The sequence below is a fragment of the Lepidochelys olivacea genome (genome assembly GCF_965140295.1).
Source record: "Lepidochelys olivacea isolate rLepOli2 genome assembly, chromosome: 13".
NCBI lineage: Eukaryota > Metazoa > Chordata > Testudines > Cheloniidae > Lepidochelys > Lepidochelys olivacea.
In genome coordinates, this window is record NC_140423.1 from 14,360,869 (window position 1) to 14,384,789 (window position 23,921).

General features: G+C 40.2%; 1 protein-coding gene across 5 annotated transcripts in view; it reads left to right on the forward strand.

The window, feature by feature from the left end:
* Nucleotides 1-23,921, forward strand: part of BCAS1 (brain enriched myelin associated protein 1) — a 95,756-nt gene that overhangs the window by 66,103 nt on the left and 5,732 nt on the right. For 3 of the 5 annotated variants that reach the window (XM_084645740.1, XM_084645742.1, XM_084645741.1), the window contains 2 exons: nucleotides 5,969-6,136; nucleotides 22,095-22,346. In XM_084645740.1, the coding sequence (XP_084501866.1) occupies nucleotides 5,969-6,136; nucleotides 22,095-22,346 (420 nt within the window). The remainder of the gene's footprint in view (nucleotides 1-5,968; nucleotides 6,137-22,094; nucleotides 22,347-23,921) is intronic. The other 2 variants (XM_084645744.1, XM_084645743.1) reach the window with 2 other exon arrangements.

The following is a 23,921-nucleotide window of genomic DNA, read 5'->3' on the forward strand; positions in this document are numbered from 1 at the left end:
GTAAAATGGTGAGAGGTTTGTGTAAATTACTGTCTGAGCAATGAATCCCTCCTGCGCCTAAGTGACTTGCCCAAGGTCATACAGGAGGTCTGTGGCAGAGTAGGGAAGGATCTGAGTTACCCAGGAAAGAATTTTCTGTAGTATCTGGCTGGTGAATCTTGCCCATATGCTCACAGTTTAGCTGATCACCATATTTGGGGTCGGGAAGGAATCTTCCTCCAGGGCAGATTGGAAGAGGCCCTGGAGGTTTTTTGCCTTCCTCTGTAGCATGGGGCATGGGTCACTTGCTGAAGGATTCTCTGCTCCTTGAAGTCTTTAAACCACGATTTGAGGACTTCAATAGCTCAGACATAGGTGAGAGGTTTTTCGCAGGAGTGGGTGGGTGAAATTCTGTGGCCCGCGTTGTGCAGGAGGTCAGATTAGATGATCATAATGGTCCCTTATGACCTTAGTATCTATGAATCTCCAGAATCCCAGGCAAGTAACCAGTGGCCCATACTTCCTCTTGAAGTTTAACGGTATGAAGAATATAACTGTTTAAATATTGAATATGTTATTGGGTATTAACCCCTTATGAGTTAACAGGGTTTCGAGAAGAGAAGTCTTCTATAAAAGATTTCGGTTTTCTATGTCCAGTGCCCTCCCCCAACCTATGCATGGAGTCCCTACTACAGAGCCCAATTGTTCATACTTTGCAATGAAAGTAAGAATTTGACCCTTTATTGCTTTGTGTGTAAGTTTAAAAGCTTTTGCATTCCATTGAAACATCCTGCACGGAAAAACTAAATACAGCCAAGCATCGGTATGTCAACCAAGACGTGAAATAAAACTGTACGTTAACAGAATCACAGCAGCAGTTTGGAAACTATCTTTGTAGTTATAGGAGTGACATTTCCTTTATGATGTCATGGCAGCAGTGGAGTGGATTTTGCAGTTTGTACAGCAGCTCCAGTGTTCTCTTTCAGCTTTTATTTACAAAGCACAGTCAGAAGGAGTTTCATTTTCTGGAGTGAAGTATTTTAAAATAAGATCTGAAAGTTAAATCATCATTATAGCATGTAAAGCATAATATGAAAGGTCTGAACCTTACAGGGCTGAAGGAAAATAAGTAACTCTCAAATGCATTTTTGTAAGTATAATACACAAAATAGATCTTGACAGGATGAGGGTAGTCATTTTCCTGTCTCATTCATCATGCTGAAACAACAGGCCAGGCCTGTAATTCAGAAGCTATAGCGGCATATCTACAGTATACAATGCTATAGGAAATAGAGAGAGAGAGTGTAGTTTGGTCTACACTTGAAAGTTATATCAGCATAGCTATGTCAGTCAGGATGTGAAAAAAAAAATACCCCTGACCGATGAGGCTGTGCAGCCATAACCCACAGCATAGACACAGTTATGTTGATGGAAGAGAGCTTCTGTCAATGTAGCTATCATCATTCAGGGAGGTGATGTTCCTACACCAACAGAAAAACCTCTTCTGCATCTACAATACAGAGCTATGCTGGCATAGCTATTCCGATATGGATCTCGGTAGCATACACAAACCCTGTGACTCAGGCTGAGGGGTTTTAGAAAATAGGTATAATATGACAAAAGCACATGCAATTGTGCATCCAATATGTACACACACATCTAGTAACAGCACTCAAAATGGCTATAGGGATTTCATCTATCAGTCACTGGTTAGAAGCATGGGGTGAAATCCTGACCCGGTTAAAGGCAATGAGAACACTCTCATTGATTTCAGGAGGGTAAGAATTTCACCTGTGATGATCAATTAACACAGAAGCTCTGACAATTGCAGTACTGGGTTGTGCAAATTAGGCACACAAATGTACAACCTATAAAGTGCACACAAAGTTCTGACTGAGAATAGTGGATCAACATGTATGTAATGCAAAGTGTGAATGCGGTAGTAAGGGGTAATTATATAATAACATCTACATTTGAAAAATAATTCACAGATCTGACCTGAGTTCCAAAGCCAGCACATATCTAGTATTTAAAAACAATTAGATTTGATGTATATTTGTAAGTATAAAGAAATCCTGATGTGATAACTGTATACAAAGTTCCATCTCCAGGTCAAGTTAATGGAAATACTTTAAAAACTTTGAAAATTATAAAAGGGGGTTCTAGGGTATGTGCACACACATATGCAATTGTACAGGATTCCTTCCTCGTAATAATTATAACCAAATTATTATAAAAATATCATTCCTAATAGCAGGCTAAGAACTCCAGACAAGGTACCTTATAATTTCTTCAGGAACACTGTGGGATGCCTAATTAAAATGTGTATTAGCAACATTGCTCAGGTAAAATGAGAGATTTCATATACAGTTGTCATCACTGCAAATTAGATGTGCATTTTGTACATGCCTATTTTAAAAAAATCTGGCTCTGTAATTGCGTTTATAAAATAGGTTTGATATTATTTTTAAATTGGAAGTTTTATTTAACTTTCCTAAATTTTTCTGACTCTAAATTACCTACTCTTAAATTGTACAGTCCAGTGACCAATGAATAAAAGTACCTCACTACTGTAAGTATAATGTTGTAAAGCATGGAATATTCAACAAATTAATCCCTCTGAATGGCTGATTATCTCTTAATATTTTCTAACAGACAGCAGCACTTCTTCCTTCCTTCCTTCCCTCCAGTATTTGGCATTTCTTCCCAGGATGCAATTGTTATCGCTAGAGAAACTAAACCCCCTGCACAGAAAGCGCTTGAGAGAAAACTCATTCGGGCTGCAGCTGTAACAGCAGTAGCTGTAATAGGATTCCAAATGCTAATCTTTGAAAGATGAGCTCCTTGAAGCTAAGTCATTACCTTACAGCCACTCTTCCAGCTCATGCAATGATCCGTTTCCTTCTAGCAAAGAAATGGTGAATTGATTGTGTGTATTCATAATGCAGATGAAATAGAAATACAGATTAAAATTATTACTATCAATTAACTGTTTAACTTTCATACATTTAAATTCTGTTCATAGAGTAATTTTTAAACACATTTTAGATGCACACAGGAATTTCTAGAAGAGGAACATTGCAATTAAATGTAATGCTGGAAAAAGTTACGATTGTGAACATCTAATCTTGATTCCTATCAAAATACCGTTCATCCCATTGAAAAAGGAAAAAAATGCCCAGGAAAAAAAAATAGATCAGACAAACCCGTGTTTAGCAATATATTACAATCTGTTTCAATGCATGCTAGGAAATCTGAGGCTAATTTCTCTGAACTAATATACGGTCCAATCCTGTCATACTTACATTGGAGGGTGCTGTTAGGGGTATTATTGCAATTAATGGGATTACTTGTGTGGGAAGGTGCTATGCAGTGTGAATCAGGATGGCAAAATTTTGCCTGTAGATACGTAGGGCACAGTTGTGACCATGGCTATGTACCTGAGCAGGGGAGTAAGGAGGTCAATACACACATTACCAATGGCAGCATGGGGTGGGGAGAGACAACTTGCACTGGGTCGCTACTCCCACTTCCATGCAGGTTGGCAGGGAATGGGTGGGCAAGAGCAGGATTAGAAGAGCCTTGGTTCTGCCCCTCAAGTGTGCTCTCTGGAGCAGTGGAGCTGGAGCGGCAGGGGAAGTTATCTGTAGGTACAGGGCTGGCTCAAATTACCTTTCTCCTGGAGCTTGGGGAGAACCTGTAACCAGACTGACTATGCCTGGTCCTGAGGCAGTGTGACTATGCCCTCGGGGCTTGTAGAAAGCTGCAGTTGAACCCTTAATGGGTCCAAATGATCAAAACAAAATAGTAAGAAAGGGCAGCGTTGGCAGTAGGGATGAACAATTATAGAGCTCCTGTGGGCCCTTCACATGCATGGTGCAGAGAGCCTACAGCCACTTGTCATTCACCAGCTGAAGGAACAGTCATGGGGAAGTGGGGGTTGTGCTGTAGAGCCTTTGAGATGGGGTGGGGGGGTGAAATAGATATCTTCCCCTGTAACCCTCCCGCACCAGTCTCCATGCATTTCACCCACAAAAGTTGCATTATATCCAGACAATCAGGATTATTTACTGCAGATTATTCATGCACTTCGCCAACCCCGTTTTCAAAAATCCAGATGATGTGCTTTATACCATGGGCACCCGCGTGTGCATGTTACCGTTCCCCTCTGTGCCCAGGACACGGAGGATAGCAGTTGTTCCAGCCTATAGCAATAGAGCCGTGGTTCTTTAGTTCAAACTGTAGCAGCTCATGCTTTTTAGGTCCCCAATTCAATCCCCAGTGTGTAAACCAAGAGGAGGTCACCATATAGGCTCGTACATTAAAAGTAACTCTATACAATGTACATAAATATTGCATGAATGTCTATAAATCGATGTGACACATTTGCAGCAGTTGCTTTGTACAATATTTTAAATTATATTCACTTTGTTGGCAATGTAAACAACAGGTCATGTCTAAATGTCAACGTCTAGTGTAACTACTTTCGTTTTAGTTCAGTGTTTAAGGGGCTGAATGCAAAGTAAGATGTGTTTATGATGTTATGCATCATTCTGCAATTGGCTATAAAATGCTGCAAAGGCTGGGTTCAGATCAAATTATTCAGGTTATTTCCATGAGAATAGCTTGGTCTCTAAGACAGAAAGGAAGATGCTTCTCTATATGGTGACTGTGAGTTCCGAATTAATTAACATTTCTTTAGTGCACAGGAGAAAGTCCTTTTGGGGGGGAGGTGTCTACCTGGGCAGGAGCGTTATAACAATTTGTATAGTGGGGGTGCTGAGAGCCACTGATCAAACTGTAAACCCCGTATATGATGGAAACCACTTCAAGCCAGGGAGTGCAGGAGCACACCTAGTTCCAGCACCTAAGTACCTGCGCAGTTATAAAAGAGAGAGCAGTCAGCCAAGGAAATGCACGTTTAGCCCATACCCAGGTGGGATCTGAAGCATCCATACATCAATGAGGCACCTATGTTCCTCCTGGTTGTGTTCTCTGTATTGTGAAGTTTGCTTGAACACGATAAGCTCTCAGAGGTGTGGCCCTAAGTAGACTGTGGAATGAGGCATTCATAGACACAATTTTTCATTAATACTTTAGAGCTCATTTGGACCCCAGTCCTGCTAAATGCAGAGCACCTCTTGCAAATTGCTGAGCACGTATTAACTTTCATGAATTCCAGTGGAAGTTGAGCACACGCAGGAGGTGTTCTAGACCCTATAGGATCAGGATCTTGGTAAGATAATGGATCTGATTCTCCATTACCTTGCAGCTCATGTAGTTCTTTACACCTGTGCAAAGTGGGGGGAGGGGGATGGGAGAGCACTACTGATATGACTGAGTTGAGAATTCTGAGTCTGATGTCTTTCATCCACCCCAGATTTCCTTTGCACTGGTGAGAGTGACTAATCCCGGTGAAAGCCAGTGAAGAATTAGACCCACTATTGTTTTCACAAGTTATTTAATCTTATTCCCATTTCTGTTTACAAACCCCTGGGCCTGATCCTCCTCTCACTCATGCCCATTTTAGAGAAGTATAACTGACTTTAATGAAATTACTCCCGATTTATACCACTGTAAGTGTTCACATTCTATGTTGATTACATTTTTGTTTTAAATTTTGAGTAAAGGTGAATATTGTACTTGGGAACTAAAGCCCCAATTCAAGAAAGCACTTTTTTTCAGGAAAGTTCTCAAACATGTGTCTAACAAAGCTTGCGCTTAAATCACACTGATTTAAGCATTTTCTTAAATAGGGATGAACTTAAGCACATGCTTCAGTGCTTTCCTGACTGGGGGCCCTAAAGGATGTAATGCAATTCATAGAATAATTGTACCTGATGTTCATTCTTTCTGTATAGAATTCCTGCATTTCTAACTCAAGACATCATTGTTACATTATAACAGCACTACAAAAAAGTACTGATTTAAAAAGTATGACAGATGAATGATTTTCTGCCTTCTTAATATTTGTCAAAAATAACCCTAGACTGCACCAGAAGACACAGAGGTTGTAATCAATGAGAAAGTGGAGGCATCCTTAGAAGCAGTGGCTCCTGACAAAGATGAGACTAAAAGCCCAGAAACTGCAGAAGTAAAACCTAGAAGAGAAGAAAATAAAAACCCCAAAACAAACCTGAGGAAGTTTTTTAAACTGGTAAGCAGAATCTTTGAACAAGAGGATCTGAGGGAGCCTTGTTCAAAACTTGTGGGTGGTAACTTTTTAAGCAATTCTCATAATGAGTTTACAATTCTGCTTGCATACAGCAATGAAAGCTACATATGTAAATAATGGAGACAATCTTTATAACTGACCAGAGGCACGTAAATGCTCTTGTAATAGTATGAAAACATTTGTGTGGCTACTTTGCATGTGTAATTACTATTACTACACATAAAATATTGTTATTTATATTTCTGTAGAGCCCAAAATGTGCTAGGTGCTGTAAAAGTGTCACCCACTGTTTATTTTGTTACATAGCTCCCTCTAGTGGCTGCTCCACAAGCGTTTATGGGTCTGCTAGAGCTAACGGCTCCTAAGTAGCAGAGATAGAGCCTGATCCAAAGCCCATTGAAATCAATGGGAGTCTTTTAATTAATTTTGGTGGGCTTTGAATCAGGCAGCTGGTTCTTTAGGTCAGAGACAGAGGGTTATGCTTAGCATGCTGAAGGTCTCAGGTTCAAACCCCATTGTCAGCCCAAGTGGGGCTAGCTACCTAGATACAGCCCCTTACTTCACCAATCTTACAATCTAAAAAGACAAAATGAAAATATAACCCTCAACTGCTGACAAAGTGGGGTGGAAATGGAAACAACATACAAGGAACTGATCAAGGTAATAAGTGGCATGTATCTTGTTATTTCCATGGACACGAACCACTATTATGGTAAACGCACATGCAAATGACAGTGTAGTAATCTAACCGGCAATTGTACACTCATTCACTGCAGTTGAGGTCACTTCTTCAAATGATCCTAAAGAAGCAGAAAAGAAAACAGTCCTGGTATAGAACTAACCTGCTGCTCTGATTAAAACACTATCAGGTCTGGGACTTTTAAAAGCATTTTATCTGTTTTGGCTAGGTGGTTCAGATGCTGCTTTACTGGTTAGGTAGTTACCTGATATGGAGTCATAGCTGTATAGAATTTAGCTTTTATCTGACACCATATAATGGCCCAGCATGTCATGGCATGTTTTCAAATATGTGTATGCACAATTGTGGAAACTGTATGCAGAAATTAGGTGGATGCAGAGTTTTTGAAATCGGAGCCTGTCAAGGTTCCTTCCCCACTCTGAACTCTAGGGTACAGATGTGGGGACCTGCATGAAAGACCCCCCTAAGCTTATTCTTACCAGCTTAGGTTAAAAGCTGCCACCACCAAAGTGTTACACAAAAATCAGGGGAAGTGCCCACTTGGAAACGTCTCCCCCAAAAAATATCCCCCCCAGCACCACACCCTCTTTCCTGGGGAAGGCTTGATAAACATCCTCACCAATTTGCATAGGTGAACACAGATCCAAACCCTTGGATCTTAAGAACAATGAAAAAGCAATCAGGTTCTTAAAAGAAGAATTTTAATTAAAGAAAAAGTAAAAGAATCACCTCTGTAAAATCAGGATGGTAAATACCTTACCGGGTAATCAGATTCAAAACATAGAGAATCCCTCTAGGCAAAACCTTAAGTTACAAAAAGACACAAAAACAGGAATATACATTCCATTCAGCACAACTTATTTTATCAGCCATTTAAACAAAACAGAATTTAATGCATATCTAACTAGATTGCTTACTGACTCTTTACAGGAGTTCTGACCTGCATTCCTGCTCTGGTCCTGGCAAAAAAACCACACAGACAGAGAGGACCCTTTGTCATCCGTTCCCCCCCAAAACCTCCCGTCGTCCCCCCCAGCTTTGAAAGTATCTTGTCTCCTCATTGGTCATTTTGGTCAGGTGCCAACGAGGTTATCTTAGCTTCTTAATCCTTTACAGGTGAAAGGGTTTTTCCTCTGGCCAGGAGGCATTTAAAGGTGTTTACCCTTCCCTTTATATTTATGACAGAGCCATTATCTGGATCACCCTACATTCTTTTAACAAGTTAGGTATGCATTTGGCTGGACCACTGCACTCTAATTTGAAAATACCATTGCCACAAGTAAATTCTCATATTTTTTCAGCACACATGTGGATTCTCGGGTCTGCTCCAGTTGCTGAAAGCAGGTAGAAAGCTGATTTAACCAATTCCCTGAAGATTTATAAGGGATATCCAGGGGGCATAGTGCTGACAGAGCAACTCTGCACAATCTCCTGGTCCTAGACCTCTGTGCAGTGGGTATTCCTAGAAGAAAGAGGATGGTTTGTGCATCCTTATACTTCTGAGATCCCCAGCTTCCAGAATGGTAGATCTGAAGATTGGGGAGAATTGTTTATTGTAGCAGCTACAAGTACCACTACAGGATCAGAGCTCAATCGTGCTAGGACCTGTGCAGACATGCAATTAAAAAAAAAACAGTCCTAGCCCCAAAGAACTCACCATTTTGGCTGTGACATGATGAAACACGTGGCTGAGACAAACAAATGGAGAGGCGTGGAGATGAAGGACTGTAAAGAGAACAAGTTGTCATACTGTTGTCCCTCAGGTCTGAGTGGTTAATCGATGCTTGGGGCTTTGCGGGTTGTTTCCATTAGGAGGAGAAATTGATGATGGAGTCAGGTATTTCTTGAGTGCAGTCTTGTTTATGTACAAAGAATGTACACGAAGTCCTGTTTCCCTGAACACAGCAGGCTTGCACTTCCAAGCCTCTTTCCAGTGAGCACTCTGCCCCAAAGTGCTCTTGCGCTTTCTCTCTCTGCTTCTTCCGAAGGAAGGCCATCCTAAAAGTACTTTTCTGGCTGTCTCCTGGCTTTTGTGCTAGCTTTCTGCTTCTTTTCTGACACACAGACACATTCAATACTGCAATCCAATCAAACTCCCTGTTTCCACTATCATTCACTGAACAAAGAGGGATTTAATTGCTTCCCCATGTAGACTGAATGGAAGGCATCCAGCTCACCATGCAGATTAGTAATACAATTAGGATCTAGTTTCCGATATTCTAAAGTATCTAAAGGAGTCAGGCACCCAACAACCATTTAATTTCAAAGGGAACTGGGCACTTAACTCACTGGGGCTTTTTTTTTTTTTTTTAAATCCCAGTTCCAGCCCCAAATCTTTGTTTGCATATGGACATTTGGTAATTGCACATAAAAATTTCAGAGTAACAGCCGTGTTAGTCTGTATTTGCAAAAAGAAAAGGAGTACTTGTGGCACCTTAGAGACTAACCAATTTATTTGAGCATAAGCTTTCGTGAGCTACAGCTCACTTCATCGGATGCAATAAGGCAGGTCTTCTGCAGTTTCTACAGTATGCATCCGATGAAGTGAGCTGTAGCTCACAAAAGCTTATGCTCAAATAAATTGGTTAGTCTCTAAGGTGCCACAAGTACTCCTTTTCTTTTTACATAAAAATTTGTCACCCAATTGATCATGTAAGCTTGTAAACAAATGCATGCCTAACTTGTTACAAAAGCAGGCCATATGAATCAGCAGCTATGTACATCAGGCTTCAATTCTGAGATGACCATGACACCCCCACCCCCACCCTGAAAAATTTAAAAAGTAGCACTGGTTAAATATAAAGATCTTTTCCATGCCTATCTTACGTCGCCATGACAAAACAAACAAGACTCTGTTAAAAAGCACTAAATGTAACACTGCTCTAATCAGAGCAAGGAGTTGGTCTTGGCTCAGCTTCTCTGTTTTCTGCTTCTTTAAAAGAGGAAGACGCTGATATATTATCCTCATTGTTAAGGAATAAAAACAAGGAACTAAGACTATGACAAATATCCCCTCCATGCTGAAAACAGATTTGTACTAATTGCATAACTGAACCTACGGCATTTTGAACTGTTTATTGTTGATTTAGCCCATTTTGGTTTATCCAATCATTCCCAAACAGACCCTGATTTCCTTTGTTGTTCTTGAAGTATGTGCCAAATAATTTCACTGAATGATTTTCACTTTATTGGATACTATCCATCTGGTTGCCTAGAATACTAGACATTGAGTAGGTATATTATTTGATGTGTGATTGGTCACCTAAGTTGCATGGTGTTATTTCTGCTCCCTAACCGGATGAAAGTTTTTAAAAGCAGAAGGGTAACAAATGATGAACAACAACCTTTCCTAACATTTTTCGACAAATAACCACATGCTGAAATGTGCAGGAAGTGTTTAGGATTCCCCAGCTGTTGTCTAGAGCTGGGTAATTATAGCTTCATATCTCCCCACCTCATCCTGTTCCCTGACACGATCGTCCACTCCTGGGGGTCACCTGGAGGGAGAAGTGCCTGTGCTCCAGTTGGGCGCGTGGTACTGTGCAGAGATGTGTGTGGTGGGGAATCTCTTTGCACAGAACAGCTGGGTACTGTGGGGACCTAGTAGGTGTAATTTCCACTCAAAGGCTATTTGATGTCATCTGTATGTCTCTCTAGGAGGGACACCATGGGGTGTCGGACTGAACAATCAGGCCCACTGTGCTTGGATTGTACCTTTCAACTTTTCACCGCAGCCTACATGTGGGTGACAAGTTTAATCTTTAACACCAACGACCTAAAGCTAAGCAATGACTTACGGGTTTAGATCTGTTTCATAAAACTCTCGCCTACAAAACAGGAGAAAACCCAACCAGTGCCAAAATGTGTTTCTGATACTACACCTAAAGAGTCATAACATGGGACACTGTGGCAAGGAGGCTATTGGAGTTGTGAAAAATGACTAAAAGAAATACCCTCGGCTGTACAAGATGTACCACACACTTGATACAGGCCACCAACTCATCTGACACTTCCTTAGGTGTTCCCTTGTCAAGAGTGGAACAGGCAATAAATCCTTAAAAGATAGTATCTTAACAAATATTTATTCAAGGCCTCTGATACTTAAATGATTATTACAAGGGGAGTTTGTATCTGGAATGGAATGTTGCAGGGCCTCGTGTTTGCATGGCCACAAGCTTCTTGGTTGGGTAATGATTTATCTCTAGCTTAGTTGTTGTTATATTCCTTTAGGTAATGGACATATCATTACAGCTATTGACATTGTTGAAGTAGGAACTGTCTTAATTTTAAATTGATTATCTGGGTTTCTACTTTTTCCGCTTTGCTTGTGGAAGGGGATCCAAAAGGCTCTCACTTTCCCAATTGCTACAAATATAAGAGATTTTGTCTATGCTGTGTTTCATTTGACACCTTCAGGTTAACCTGATGAGTCAGAAAAGTAATGGGATCCTTCACCTCTATTTCCTGAGGTAGGTGAACAAGGGAGAATTCAATAAAAATGAAAAGCAGCAATATTAAGAATTATTCAAAAGGAAATCTCTCTCTCTCTCGATATATATAAATTATATAAATGAATGAATAATTTACCAGTAGAACTCTCTGCTACAAGATATCATCAGGGCCAAGCATTCAGCATGATTCAAAACCAGAGCATATTTTATATGGATAATGAGAACATCCACAATTATATTACACACAAAAACCAAAAAGAGATATCAATCTTGAAGCTTTAGAGAAGGATGGTCTTTTATTTAAGGCTCTAGACTAGGATTCAGGATATCTAGGTTCATTTCTGGCTCTGCCACAGATTTCCTTTGTGACTTTAGAGAAGTCACAATCTCTCTGTGCCATGATTCCCTATCTGTGAAATAGGGAGATATTATCCACAACTGGTGGGTGCTGAAAGGATTGTTTGTAAGGCGTTCAGATATTATGGTGACAGGGGCTCTATATGAGCCTAGATGGATACAAGCCAACCAAACACTAGTCTATGATGGGTTATTCCATAATTGGAATCTTTACAGAGATTCTAACGCTTTCCTCTGTCGGTAAAGTATGTTCCAGATGGAGAAGCAGTTTACCAGTTCCTCTTCCTCCATTAAAAGGGAGCAGTTGTGGAGAATTATTACTTTTAAAAGAAAAATCAAAGATCCTGGTTTCAGCCAAGTGCCAGCTAATCCCCTGCACTCAGAGAAGGATTCTTAGCAATGGAGGGGGCAGTCAGTATTGTCACCATAGACTTCCAGGATTATATGAAACCTCTTGGGAGAAGCTACTGCAAGGAATCAGGACGTGCCATGCCTTCATGGGCAAGACCCCTTTCCAGTTTCTGCAATCCACTTTTGGGCAGTGTGGGCCTCCCCATCAGAGTGAAGGTAGCAGTCACTTCCCATAACAATAACCTCCCCGGTGGACTTTTCATAAATGGGGGTCCTGAGCCTGGAGCAATTCGGCAGCTTGAGGACAAAAACCAATGGCCATCCAAAGATTATTCAAAGTGAACCAGTTATATGCCAGAATGGTAGAATTTGTCCTTTTTTCATTGGAGGCAAAACTCTGGTTTGGAGATGTTATGAGCCTACAGCAGTTTTAGTGTTGCTTCTACCATTTTGGTTGAGCAGAAGAGCTCTCTCCTTAGCGGAACACAAAAGACAAGTTAGAGCCTCAGGTTGTTTGATGAAGATTTATATAGTTTATCTTTGATTACCAGTGAAGGAAGGAGGTCCCTATTTTTTCATAACTCATAGATTAGATTTCCACAGAGGAAATGGAACAAGTTATTATTGCCTGTGTGCCTATTGAGAAATGCATGTTTTGTCATCTATGGTTCACAGGATATTCGGCAGTGGAAATATTCTTACAGCTCCTCCGTTGAGCAAGGAGGGAAGAGGTTTGTCCAATATAGTGATGGCAGAGGTTGATCAAGGCTAACCAAGGCCTGAGTGGTGCTACTCTGCTCAAACTTTGCCAAGAGCATAACCCTCACTTACAAGTCCATAGTAGTTGGGCTTTTCTACTAAAATTATGAGCATCAGTATGGCTAACTTTCTTGACATTTAGAATTGTAAGGGCTAGTAATATGTGTTTGTTTTTTTAATGAAATACTGTTGCTTGGAGTAATTCATAATGTCATATGTAATAAAAAATCTGAAAACACTGGCAACTTAAAAACTGGACAGTAGAAGACTGCAGTGATGATTGCACCTAATGATATTCTGAACAAAAAGCGCTCTCAGCCATGTTTGTTGCTTCACACTGACTCAACAGACATTCTAGCCTTCAGAGTGATGTTTGCGGTTGTGTGTGCTGATTGTGTTGTATTGTGCTGGGAGGTGTGTGGATTTGTGTGGGTGGTGGATGAGAGGTGTGTGCTGCCATGAGGGACTATATGTGTTTGGGGTTATTGTGTTGGTTGTGATGGTGTGTGACCCAGAGGGGTTGTGCTGGCAGATTTATGTTGGTTTGTGTGAGTGGCAATCGGGACCTCAGCTGTAGAGTGTCCCTCATACAATCAATGAAATTGTTGCATGCAAATTAGCTATAGAGAAAGGATGGTGTTTGGTTGAGTTACCTCTGATATCATAATGGCCTTGGACTCTTAGCATGGCGTAGCTCTACACCATACCTGTATACCACACAGGTGTAATTCATGAAATATAAATGTCTGAGACCTAAACATTGGATAGTAACAGACCATGATACCTGGTTATGATTCAATCTGGTGATATTCTGAACAAAAAGAGCTTCTCAGCCATGCTTGTAGCTGCTTCCATCATTCCACACTGACTCATACATTTTAAGCTTCAGAGTGACTCACAGAGAGATAATCCTAAAACCTTGTTATGTAGAATAAATATTACAACACCTACTGGAATCATGAGGGAAGGGCTGGCTGGATGCACCACCAAGTACTGACTCACTCCAACCCCTTATAACAATATTAAACATAAAGGCATGTCAGTATTATTTTGCTTGAACTATAGGCCACATCTGTGATCAAGCATAGATGCAAAGTCCTCTCCTGCCACTCAGGCTTAATTGATCAAAACAAGTATGTATCATATGCCATGAATATCTGCAGATATTATGAGGAAACTTTCGAACAGTATAAAATTTCTCTCCTTTCTCTGACCACAGTGAGTGGAGCTATAAACCTGAGGTCAGTGGAAAAGCTGGGATTGAGTTCTTGTTTATGTGGGGGAAACTGACTGGCATACCTCAATGGCTATTAGCCAGGATGGGCAGGGATGGTGTCCCTAGCCTCTGTTTGCTAGAAGCTGGGAATGGGTGACAGGGATGGATCACTTGATGATTACCTGTTCTGTTCACTCTCTCTGAGGCACCTGGCATTGACCAGTGTTGGAAGACAGGATCCTGGGCTAGGTGGACCTTTGGTCTGACTCAGTATGGCTGTTCTTATGTTCTTACCTATTCCAGAAAAACTATTCTGCTATAGCTAGTCTGGTATAATTTAGATATTCTGGAATAACTCCCCCATGTGGACACTATTTGGAAATAAAAAAGTGATTTTATTCCAGAATCATTAATCTGCTTCAGAAGCAGAGTAATTATTCGGGAATAAAGTCACATTTTGTTTCAGAATGGAGTGCTCATGTGGGGAGTTATTCCGGAATAACTATGCTCGTCAATTTCCCAGTATAGACAAGTCCTTAGTAACAACTTCCTCTTAAATATAGATATAGGTATTTTACACTGTCCCAATTCTAACTGACAGCCATTACTCACAAAAATGTAGCCTGTATTTAGCAAGGTTATTCCCTGTTCCCACCCTGTGTGCTATCTTGTCATGTTGACCCACCCTTCTTGTCATGGAAACACTTCAGGGGCCCATCAATAGCAGCCCTAAATTGGTTAAAGTGAGACACAAGAACAGAGCAGTTCTTTAGGGTGAAGTCTTCAGGTAAAACTTCCATTGAAACAAATGGGAATTTTCCCTGGGTAAGGATTGTAGGATTTAGCCCAGTGATGGGCAACCTGCGGCCAGCCCGCAGCCCATCAGGGTAATCTGCTGGCGGGCCACTGAGACAGTTTGTTTACATTGACCATCTGCAACAGTGGCTGCAGTTCGCCATTTCCGGCCAATGGGAGCTGTGGGAAGTGGCAGCCAGCATGTCCCTGCAGCCCACGCAGCTTCCCACAGCTCCCATTGGCCAGGATTGGCAAACTGCAGCCACTGGAAGCTGTGGCAGCTGTACCTGTGGATGGCCAGTGTAAATCAAAGGTGTCGCGGCCTGCCAGCACATTACCCTGACGGGCTGCGTGTCGCCCACGGGCCACCGGTTGCCTACCACTGTTTTAGCCCATAGTTAATTATGCTCCACTGATGATAATTCGTAGTTTGAATGATGAGAGATTACTGAAGGTTTGTTAAAGTTATTCTTCTTTCCTTCCTATAAAAGGCAGTAGAGTGGCTCCTATTTTGGTAAACTTACTTGTTAAAATTAATCTTAAACATATATGAAGAAGAGTCACTGAAAAAGAAACGCAAACTCGATCTTATCGCTATACAGTCATCATACACCATGGACTAGAGTACTAACCTGTAATGTAACAAAGATCACACTGTGCTTCCTCTCCCAAATTTCTTCAACCTTTCTCACAGATAGCAACCATCATTAATATAACTAGGTAATTGATCAACCAAGCCAAGACATGTTCCTAAGAGAATAATGTTTTCCCCACATTTGGTTACCCATAATAAACCCCTTTGAAATCTTTAGCTTTTGAACAAACTCCTATTTAGTATTGATTTTCAACAGCTAGAGAGAAAAGAAAAGAATCATACACCAAAAAGAGATCTTTGCTACGAGATTGCACTCAGGATTGAGCTGATAATATTGTTGTTGTAAGTGATAAATCTACAAGCTGCAGAAAACCACAAATCCGCTTGGTCTATCTTTAGAGCAAAAGTCACATCCTTTCATTGTTTTCACTGCATTTATGCAATGAAAAATGACATTCAAGCTCGGGAACTTTGAAATACTGGGGTTCACTTTATGCTTTAATACTCCATGGCTAAGCAATGCGCAACAGAATAACATGTTATATTATTGGAAACAGAACCCAGTCAGACACTTTGACTACTTTTACACTGTTCTAGTAATTTTTTTAATTATTAATTCCAATCTAAAAGCTAACCCAAATTTTAATGAGTCCTTTTGTCATATCCACCCATAAAACTAATTATATATCATATAAAAATATGGGTATATCAGATCATTCTTTTAAAATGTAATTCAGAGTCAAGGTTTACTTTGAACACGTTGCCTGTGCTATAGCCTCAGAGTCTACTTTGATTATTCTGGCCAAGAAGAGCTGAGGCCAAGCTGTTGCCTATATGCACACACTCCTTGGAGATTTAAGGCATAAAATAGAATACATTGGGGTGGGAAATGGAGAGTAATGGTGAAAATGTGCAAATCTCAACAGTTTTTAATTGTCAACCGCAGCTTTAAGCATATATGTAGAAATAAAGTACAAGTACAACTTCTCAAGAGGATAATCCTATAAAGGCGAGTTGTCAAAGCTGTAAGCTAGAATCACGTCCCTAGTTAACTTTGATGGCAGGGATGATAGCACCATTCATGCCACTTATCATACATCACAATCATCTATGTACTGAGACACTGTTCATATTGTACAGCCTTCAACAGGAAAATTCCCTTCCAAAAGACTACAGTGCTGCATTGAAATACATATGCAAAAATTTACCTTGGAGATACAGCCATGGAAGGGGACCCATTTCAATAGTGTTTGCAGATAGTTTGAGATGTGATAGTTTTGTTTTGCGTTTACACTGTTAGGAATGATGTGCTTAAATTAAGCCTTTAGACTTTTGACTTAATATTGAATCTATGCTTAAAGCTTGGAAGACCTATATTCCTTTGTTATTTTAGTCAGTAAAAAGTGATGGAGGGGCTACCAGTTCAGAAGAGATAAATGGGCTAGACCCCAGTCACCAAGTAAGTGTTTGGATTTATTCATCTCTTGGTGATGGGTTTCACTGTAGCTTATTTCCCACTTATGTATCTGATTGGCTTTTTAGTACAAAAATCGCTGATTGTAAAAAGATGGTATCATGTCCATGGAATCTTTTTTCCATTCATTGTTGCTTAATAAGGATGGATGAAGGTTAAAAAAAAAATTCTAAATGTTTTTCATTTTCATAATAAAATAATTAGTAAAATGAACCAATTTTTATAATCTATTTTCCTTTACAGCCTTTATGCTATTTGTTTACTTTTGCACTTCAATCACCTTCGACGGTGAAATTAACCAGATATCTTTTGAGTCGGTTATTTTCTTGTGCTTCACATGCACTATTGGAGAGATAATTATTTGCCGACAGACACTATGGAAGAAGAGTTAAATTTAAAGTAAAAACCTTCACTGAAATTTAACGAAAATCAGGAAAATATTTCTTTGTTTTGTTTTTCTTTAAACAAAACCTAAAGCATGAGCCAAAACTACCTGATCATGTCCCTTTATATTCCTTATTGTGCCAAGATTTCTTTATAAAATCACTGACTTTTCTAGTAGAAATTCAAAAGCTGTGAACTTTACTGTAAGCCAGATCCTCAGCTGGGGTAAATCAGCAGACCTCCCTTTATGTCACTCGAGCTAAATCAACTGACACTAGCTAAGAATCTGGCCATGTATGGAATGCTATGATTTTCTGTAACTGTAGCAAAATTAAAGCGGTGATGGAAATTGACCTATCAGACCTTCTTTCTTCATTCTCATTTTTATCATCAGGAAAGTGTTTTTCTGTTGTGTAACATCTGCTGATAGTTTAAGCTAATCTTAGCTGATTATTCTCTTGTAGAGATCACAGAAGATACAAGGTCTGATTCTGAAACCTTTACTCTTATAAGCTAACAAGTCTTTACTTACAGTGAGGCTTCTCAGATGACTAAAGGTTACCGTCCTGGGCTCATATTGTGTACTTTTTTCTCTTTTTTTTTTTCTTTTTCTTTTTTTTTTTTAATTGTCAGTTGCTACCAATTACCTACCATATTTCTAGAAAAAACATGTATGTATTGGGCCTAATTCTCTTCTCACTTGCACTAAGGAGAATCAATCCATTCTTCACTTTATTTTAATTTTTTTGCCTGTTTTTAACTGGTTATGCTATTGTATCAAACAACTGCCTTAATTTATCTTTTGTAGTTTTTCTTGGAATGCTCTGATTCCATTTCTCTCTTCATTACTTACATGTTGTATGTGAAATAACTGCACTAGGGGACTGATCCAGAGCTCTATGAAGTCAGCAGGAATCTTTCCACTGACTTCAAAATCTTTGGATCAAGCCTAAGTTGAACATGACAGGAAAAATACTATCCTGTTAATCTTTTTTATTACTTTTTTCCGTGGGAGTAAATTAACTCCAAAAGAGGTAATGCAGTTTGTCAGATGCTGATCAACCTTTAAAATGAGAAACATTAACATGGTTCATTATTCATAGGTTTCAGTTTGTATTTCCTGGTGTCACTCTCATCAATATTAAATGTGTCAATTTCCTGCCTTTCAAGATTAATATGAAACACCTCAAAGAGATTATCTGATTTTTTTTCTGCTTTGTTTGAAAAAAATATTACTGATATTGTTTAAAGTGTTTTTTCTGAGTAACATCAAAGGCCAAAATCTGCTTGCTACACTCATCAAAATAGTCCCATTGAAGCCAGTTTGGATTTGGCCTGAAAAACTACAATAACTATCAGGAACTCACACAATTGAATAAACATGATAGGGCAGACTCTGCCCTAACTTTACAACCTGTATGATCTCATTGATTTCATAGGGTGTTAATCAGGGCTAGACTCTGTCCTCACATCTTGGAACTTAGGCCTAGTCTGCACTTAAAACTTAGGTCAACATAGCCGTGGTCCTCAGGTGCGTGAAAAAATCCACACCATTGACTGCTCTAGCAATGCTGACCTGATGTAGATGCAGAATCCTGATGTAGATGCAGCTGGGTCAATGGAAAAATGCTTCTGTTAACCTATCTACCATCACTCGGGGAGGTGGAATTCCTACAATGATGGAAGCAATTATACCACCATACACCTGTAGGGTGGACATGGCCTGTTGTAGTGCAAGAACCTTTGTATTTTGATTGTTTCTAGTTGTTCATGCAGGTCTGTGAATCCACTAAATAGTCACATTTCAAAAAGCAATCTATGGCAAATAAGAGGGACAAGTATCTTGTCAGACAAAGCAGGAGGTGAGCAAATGAGTGCTTCTTGTTTGACATTGAAATTAGTTAGAATAAGAATAGACAGAATTAAATTTGGTTTTATGTAGCACTTTTCGTTGTATTCCTTGCACCCTCAGAAACCCCCTTTGTAAGTTTTGGGTGCCCACGGAACACAGAAAAAACAGCTCTTTTACCCCATATGCAATTATTTACAAGATAAAGCATAGTGTCTGTGTCGATAAATCTGAGTTTGCCTTAAGAATGTTCCTTTTCCTTTGAAACTCTGACTCAAAGCTGGCCTCACTATGGTATATAGTGCCGTTGCTCAAACTGCATTATAAACCCGATTATAGAGCCAAATTTGATGGGTCGTCTTATGTGCCACACCAGAATGAGGGAATTCCAGAGAAATGATATAGATTTGATTTTATGGAAAGGTGGAGAAATAAATGTACAAGGAAGCAATACATAGACCTACTACCTACCCAAAAGAAAAGGAACAGGGGCTCAGAGTTGAAAATAACGACAATATTATAACTGAAGCCGTGTCTCTAAGTACAGCACTGCAGCCGTGTAGCCGCAGCGCATCTGGTGAAGAGCTCTCCCGTCAGCATCATAAAACCACCTCCGCCAGCAGCAGAAGCTGTGGTGTGACGTAGCACTGTGCACAAGACCGCTTATGTCTTTATAACTTATGTTGCTTGGGGGGTGGTTTTTTCACACCCCTGAGTGACATAAGTTATGCTGACATAGGCTGTAGTGTAGACATAGCCTTAGTCAAGGAATTAAGTTGTTCAATCTTCAACAGAAGTGGAACTGGCATGGATATAGAAACAAAGGTTCTCTGACCTGCAAGATTTTTGTGTGAGCAGTACATTTATAGCAAGGATGTAGAAAAACTGGAATAGATCCAGAGGCGAGTGACAAAGATGATCAAAGGGATGGAACTAGAGTGACCAGATGTTTATAGGGACAGTCCTGATATTTGGGGCTTTTTCTTATATAGGCTCCTATTACCCCCCACCCCAATTTTTCACACTTGCTGTCTGGTCACCCTAGATGGAACACAAGCCATATGAACAAAGGCTGACGGAACTGGGTATGTTTAGTTTGGAAAAGAGGAGATTAAGGGAGAACATGATAGCCGTCTTTAAATACTTGGAAGCCTGCCTTAAAAAAATGGAGAAAAGTCCTCTCTTGCCATAGAGGGCAGGACAAGAGGCAATGGGTTCAAACTACACCATGGCAGATTTAGGCGATGTCTACACTACAGGCCGTGCAGCGGCACAGTTGTACCACTGCAGCTGTGTTGCTGTAAGGTCTCCCATGTAGTTGCTCTATGCTGGTGGGAGAGAGCTCTCCTGTCGGCTTAATTAAAGCACCCCCAATGAGCAACTGTAGCTACGTCAGTGGGAGAGCGTCTCCCACCAACATAGCACTGTCCATACAGGCACTTTTGTCAGTGAAACTTATTTTGGTTGGGAGAAGGGAGGGGCTCTTTTTTTCCACATCCCTGACCGACAGAAGTTTTATTGACAAAAGTGATAGTGTAGACATAGCCTTAGATTAAATCTCAGAAAAAAACTTCCTAACCATAAGAATGGTAGAACAATGAAACGGACTGCCTAGGAGAGTTGTGGAAGCTCCTTCACTGGAGGTTTTCAAAAGAAAGCTTGATAGCCATCTGTCTTGGATAGTTTAGGCACAACAAATCCTGCAATCTTGGCCAGGAGTTAGACTAGATGACTCTTGTGGTCCCTTTGACCCCTATGGATTCTATGATGAAAAGGAAAGAGGGACTTATGTGAAATAGACCAGTTGTAGTATTGCCAACCCCAGGAATTCAAAAAATCATAAATCAGGCCCCCAAAATTAAGTGATGAGCTTAAAAATCATGAGGTTTTTTTTTTTTAATAGTAGATTTTGGGTTGTTTTTATTTGTCTTCTGGTTCTTGAGCCTTTAGAGTTTATACTTTGAAGTTTCTCTGTAACCATGATAGCTAAAGACTTACTTTGTTTTTAATGAAAGCTGATATTCTCCTGTAATCACATGATTCCAGGAGATGGAGCTCCAAGAAAAACAACCACTACTATGAGACTCACAATAAAATCAGAAGAGTTGGCAACACTGCAATTTGTTAAACCGTGGGGGCATCTCCAGGCTGCAAGGGCCAAATTTGCAGATGGCCTAAATATGTCTAATTTGTAGGCTCCACTACCATGATTCTTTTTAACTCAATAAGTGAGTCAGGATAGTTTTGACAAGTCTTATATAATGCAAAAAGAAATTCCCATTTGCAAGCAAATGTTTTAGCACAAATGTACAGCCACAGAAACTGACAGAATCATCATGTTATTTTATTTGTTCTTCAGATCTGAATCTTGATTTGTGACCTTTGACCCTATCCAGTTGTTTTCTCAGTTTGAGTTCTTACCTTCACTGTATTTGTCTGCTCTGTAATGTTGTTTGTGTTTTGAGGAATTCACAGTGTCTCCTTTGGCAATTCCATGCAGCACTGGACTTCCATGGCCAAATCATGGCTTGTTAATCACCTGGTGGAGTACTGTAATTTTATAGATGGGATATTTTTACCTCTGCTTTATGTGCCCTGCTACCTGTCTTTATCGCTCCTTCCCTTGCACTTTCAAGCTTGTATGGGGACTTTGCAGCTTGGGATGCAGAGACGGTTATATCTTTGCAGCTGTGAGAGCATGCATGTAATTCTATATATCTATAAATATACAGTCTTTTCTTTTTTTAATCACGTGCCGCTGCCAGCTAAAGAAGCTTCACCGTAGAAATATATAAAAATAAAGGCTATGCAGAAAGGGCCTGATCCTCAGTCTTTACTCACATAAGTGATCTCAGTCTCATTGGGGCTACTGTCCTAAGTAAAGGCTGCTGAATCAGGCCCCAGCTCTGTACATTGGAGGTGGCCTTTGATTTTTACTATATTTATGAACCTCCTGCCAAAATGTTTATATTTGCCACTAAAAATAACCATTGTCTGAAACTGCTTTAGACATCAGGCTCCACAGAGAGGCCAATCGCCCCAACGGAAAGTGAACTTGTGGGCCAAAAGAGCAAGGAGAGTTCAAAAGACAAAACGTCTACAACAGAGCTGAGCAAACAGGAAACCCAAGATCAGCAAGACTCCAGACAACAGCAAACCACAGCCACCGACTCAATCCAGAATGGAGGAGACACTGCGAAGGACTCCCCCCTCAAGAAAATAGAGAAGAGACAGTCATTTGGAGGATTTTTTAAGGGCTTAGTAGGTTAAATTAATTTTTGCTTTTAAATCGTGATTCGGCTGATTTAAATGACAACCCTGCAAGCTGCCTCTTGTGAGCAGACCCCTGCACTGGTACACGCTATTAACTTCAATGGAGCAGCCCTGGAGTCCACTTACATGGAGCAGCTTGCAGGATCAGGGCCTTACGGCAGCACATTTTCAGCCAGAGGCAGGGAAAAGTGGGAACAAAGCTGCCAATCAACATTAGAGCAGATGGAAAATGTCTTGGGAACACATGCTTGGTTCTAGTGAGCCCTTGGCAAGCAAGTTTGTTGTAGTTGTGTTGGTCCCAGGATATGAGAGAGACAAGATGGCTGAGGTAATATCTTTTATTAAGTCCCCCAAAGCACGACAATGTGGGTAAAACCAGACAGACAATCACTAAGCTCTCAAATGAACTGACACAGAAAAAAATAATAAGACACAAGTACCCTATCACCTGCAGGTGAACGCTTTTTACAAAACCACCACTCTCCATATCCGACCTCTCAGTCCTCATCCTCAAAGAAAAGCTGCACCACACCTTCAAAAGATGAGCATGGGAGCTAAAATTCATAACTTTGCTAGACATTAAAAATCATGAATGGAGACACTGATTTTATGTCTCATTACAACAATCAGTAATCCACTAATCCTCCTTTGTCCTATGACTGCAGAGGTGGTCATTGCCTACTTCATTGTGAATATGCGATCACTCCTGACTTCAGACCCTCATCCAAGGCTAGCCACATCTTTTTACATCCTAAATGGACATCACCAGTGGACATCTTCCAGTGCTGGGAAGAATACAAAACGAGGAGGTCACCTTAGTTGTAATGAATCTGGTTGTGATAGGTTATTTACAACTTTTTTTCCCCTGGCTCTGCTCAGAGGGTGGCTAGAAAATAAAATAAAACTTAGCCAACTACCACTGCCCAGAAGAGGAAAAAGCAAGTAGAACAGAATTTAAATTGACACTGATTTGAAAACTAGCCGTTTTAGAACATTGCGTTAGAAAGTTAAGCTGTTGTTCAGAACAATATGACTCATTTTGTGGCAGATGTTTTTCCACATCATAAGGAGTGTTTGATTAACATTCATTTCACAGAATTGTGATCTATCCTACACTGTGCTATTTGCACTACAAAAAATGTGTATATTGTCCGGGGAAGGAGAAGGAAGGAAACTTAACTCTTTCTGCATGATCTCTTAATAATAATAATGAAGCCACTTACATATATGTTAAACAGGAAAAAAAATTGTATCATTTAGGGGCCTTGAGTGAAATCCTGGCCTCCCTAAAATCTGGGGGTACTTTGCCATTGAAATCAGGATTTCACCCCAGATGCTAAGTACTAATAATTTCCATTGACTTCCATTCATCTGCAGCCAGTGCTTAATTTGTGCTGGGGCTTGTAAGGGTTGAGCCCCAACACCTCTAGGCTTGGCAGTTCATAGCCCCAGTACCACTGTGCTTGCCACATCAGTTATGAAAGTAAAAAATTGCTTGAGCCCCAGCACCTTTCATTACAAATTAAGCACTGTCTGCAGTACCCACTGAAGTCACAGGTAGAT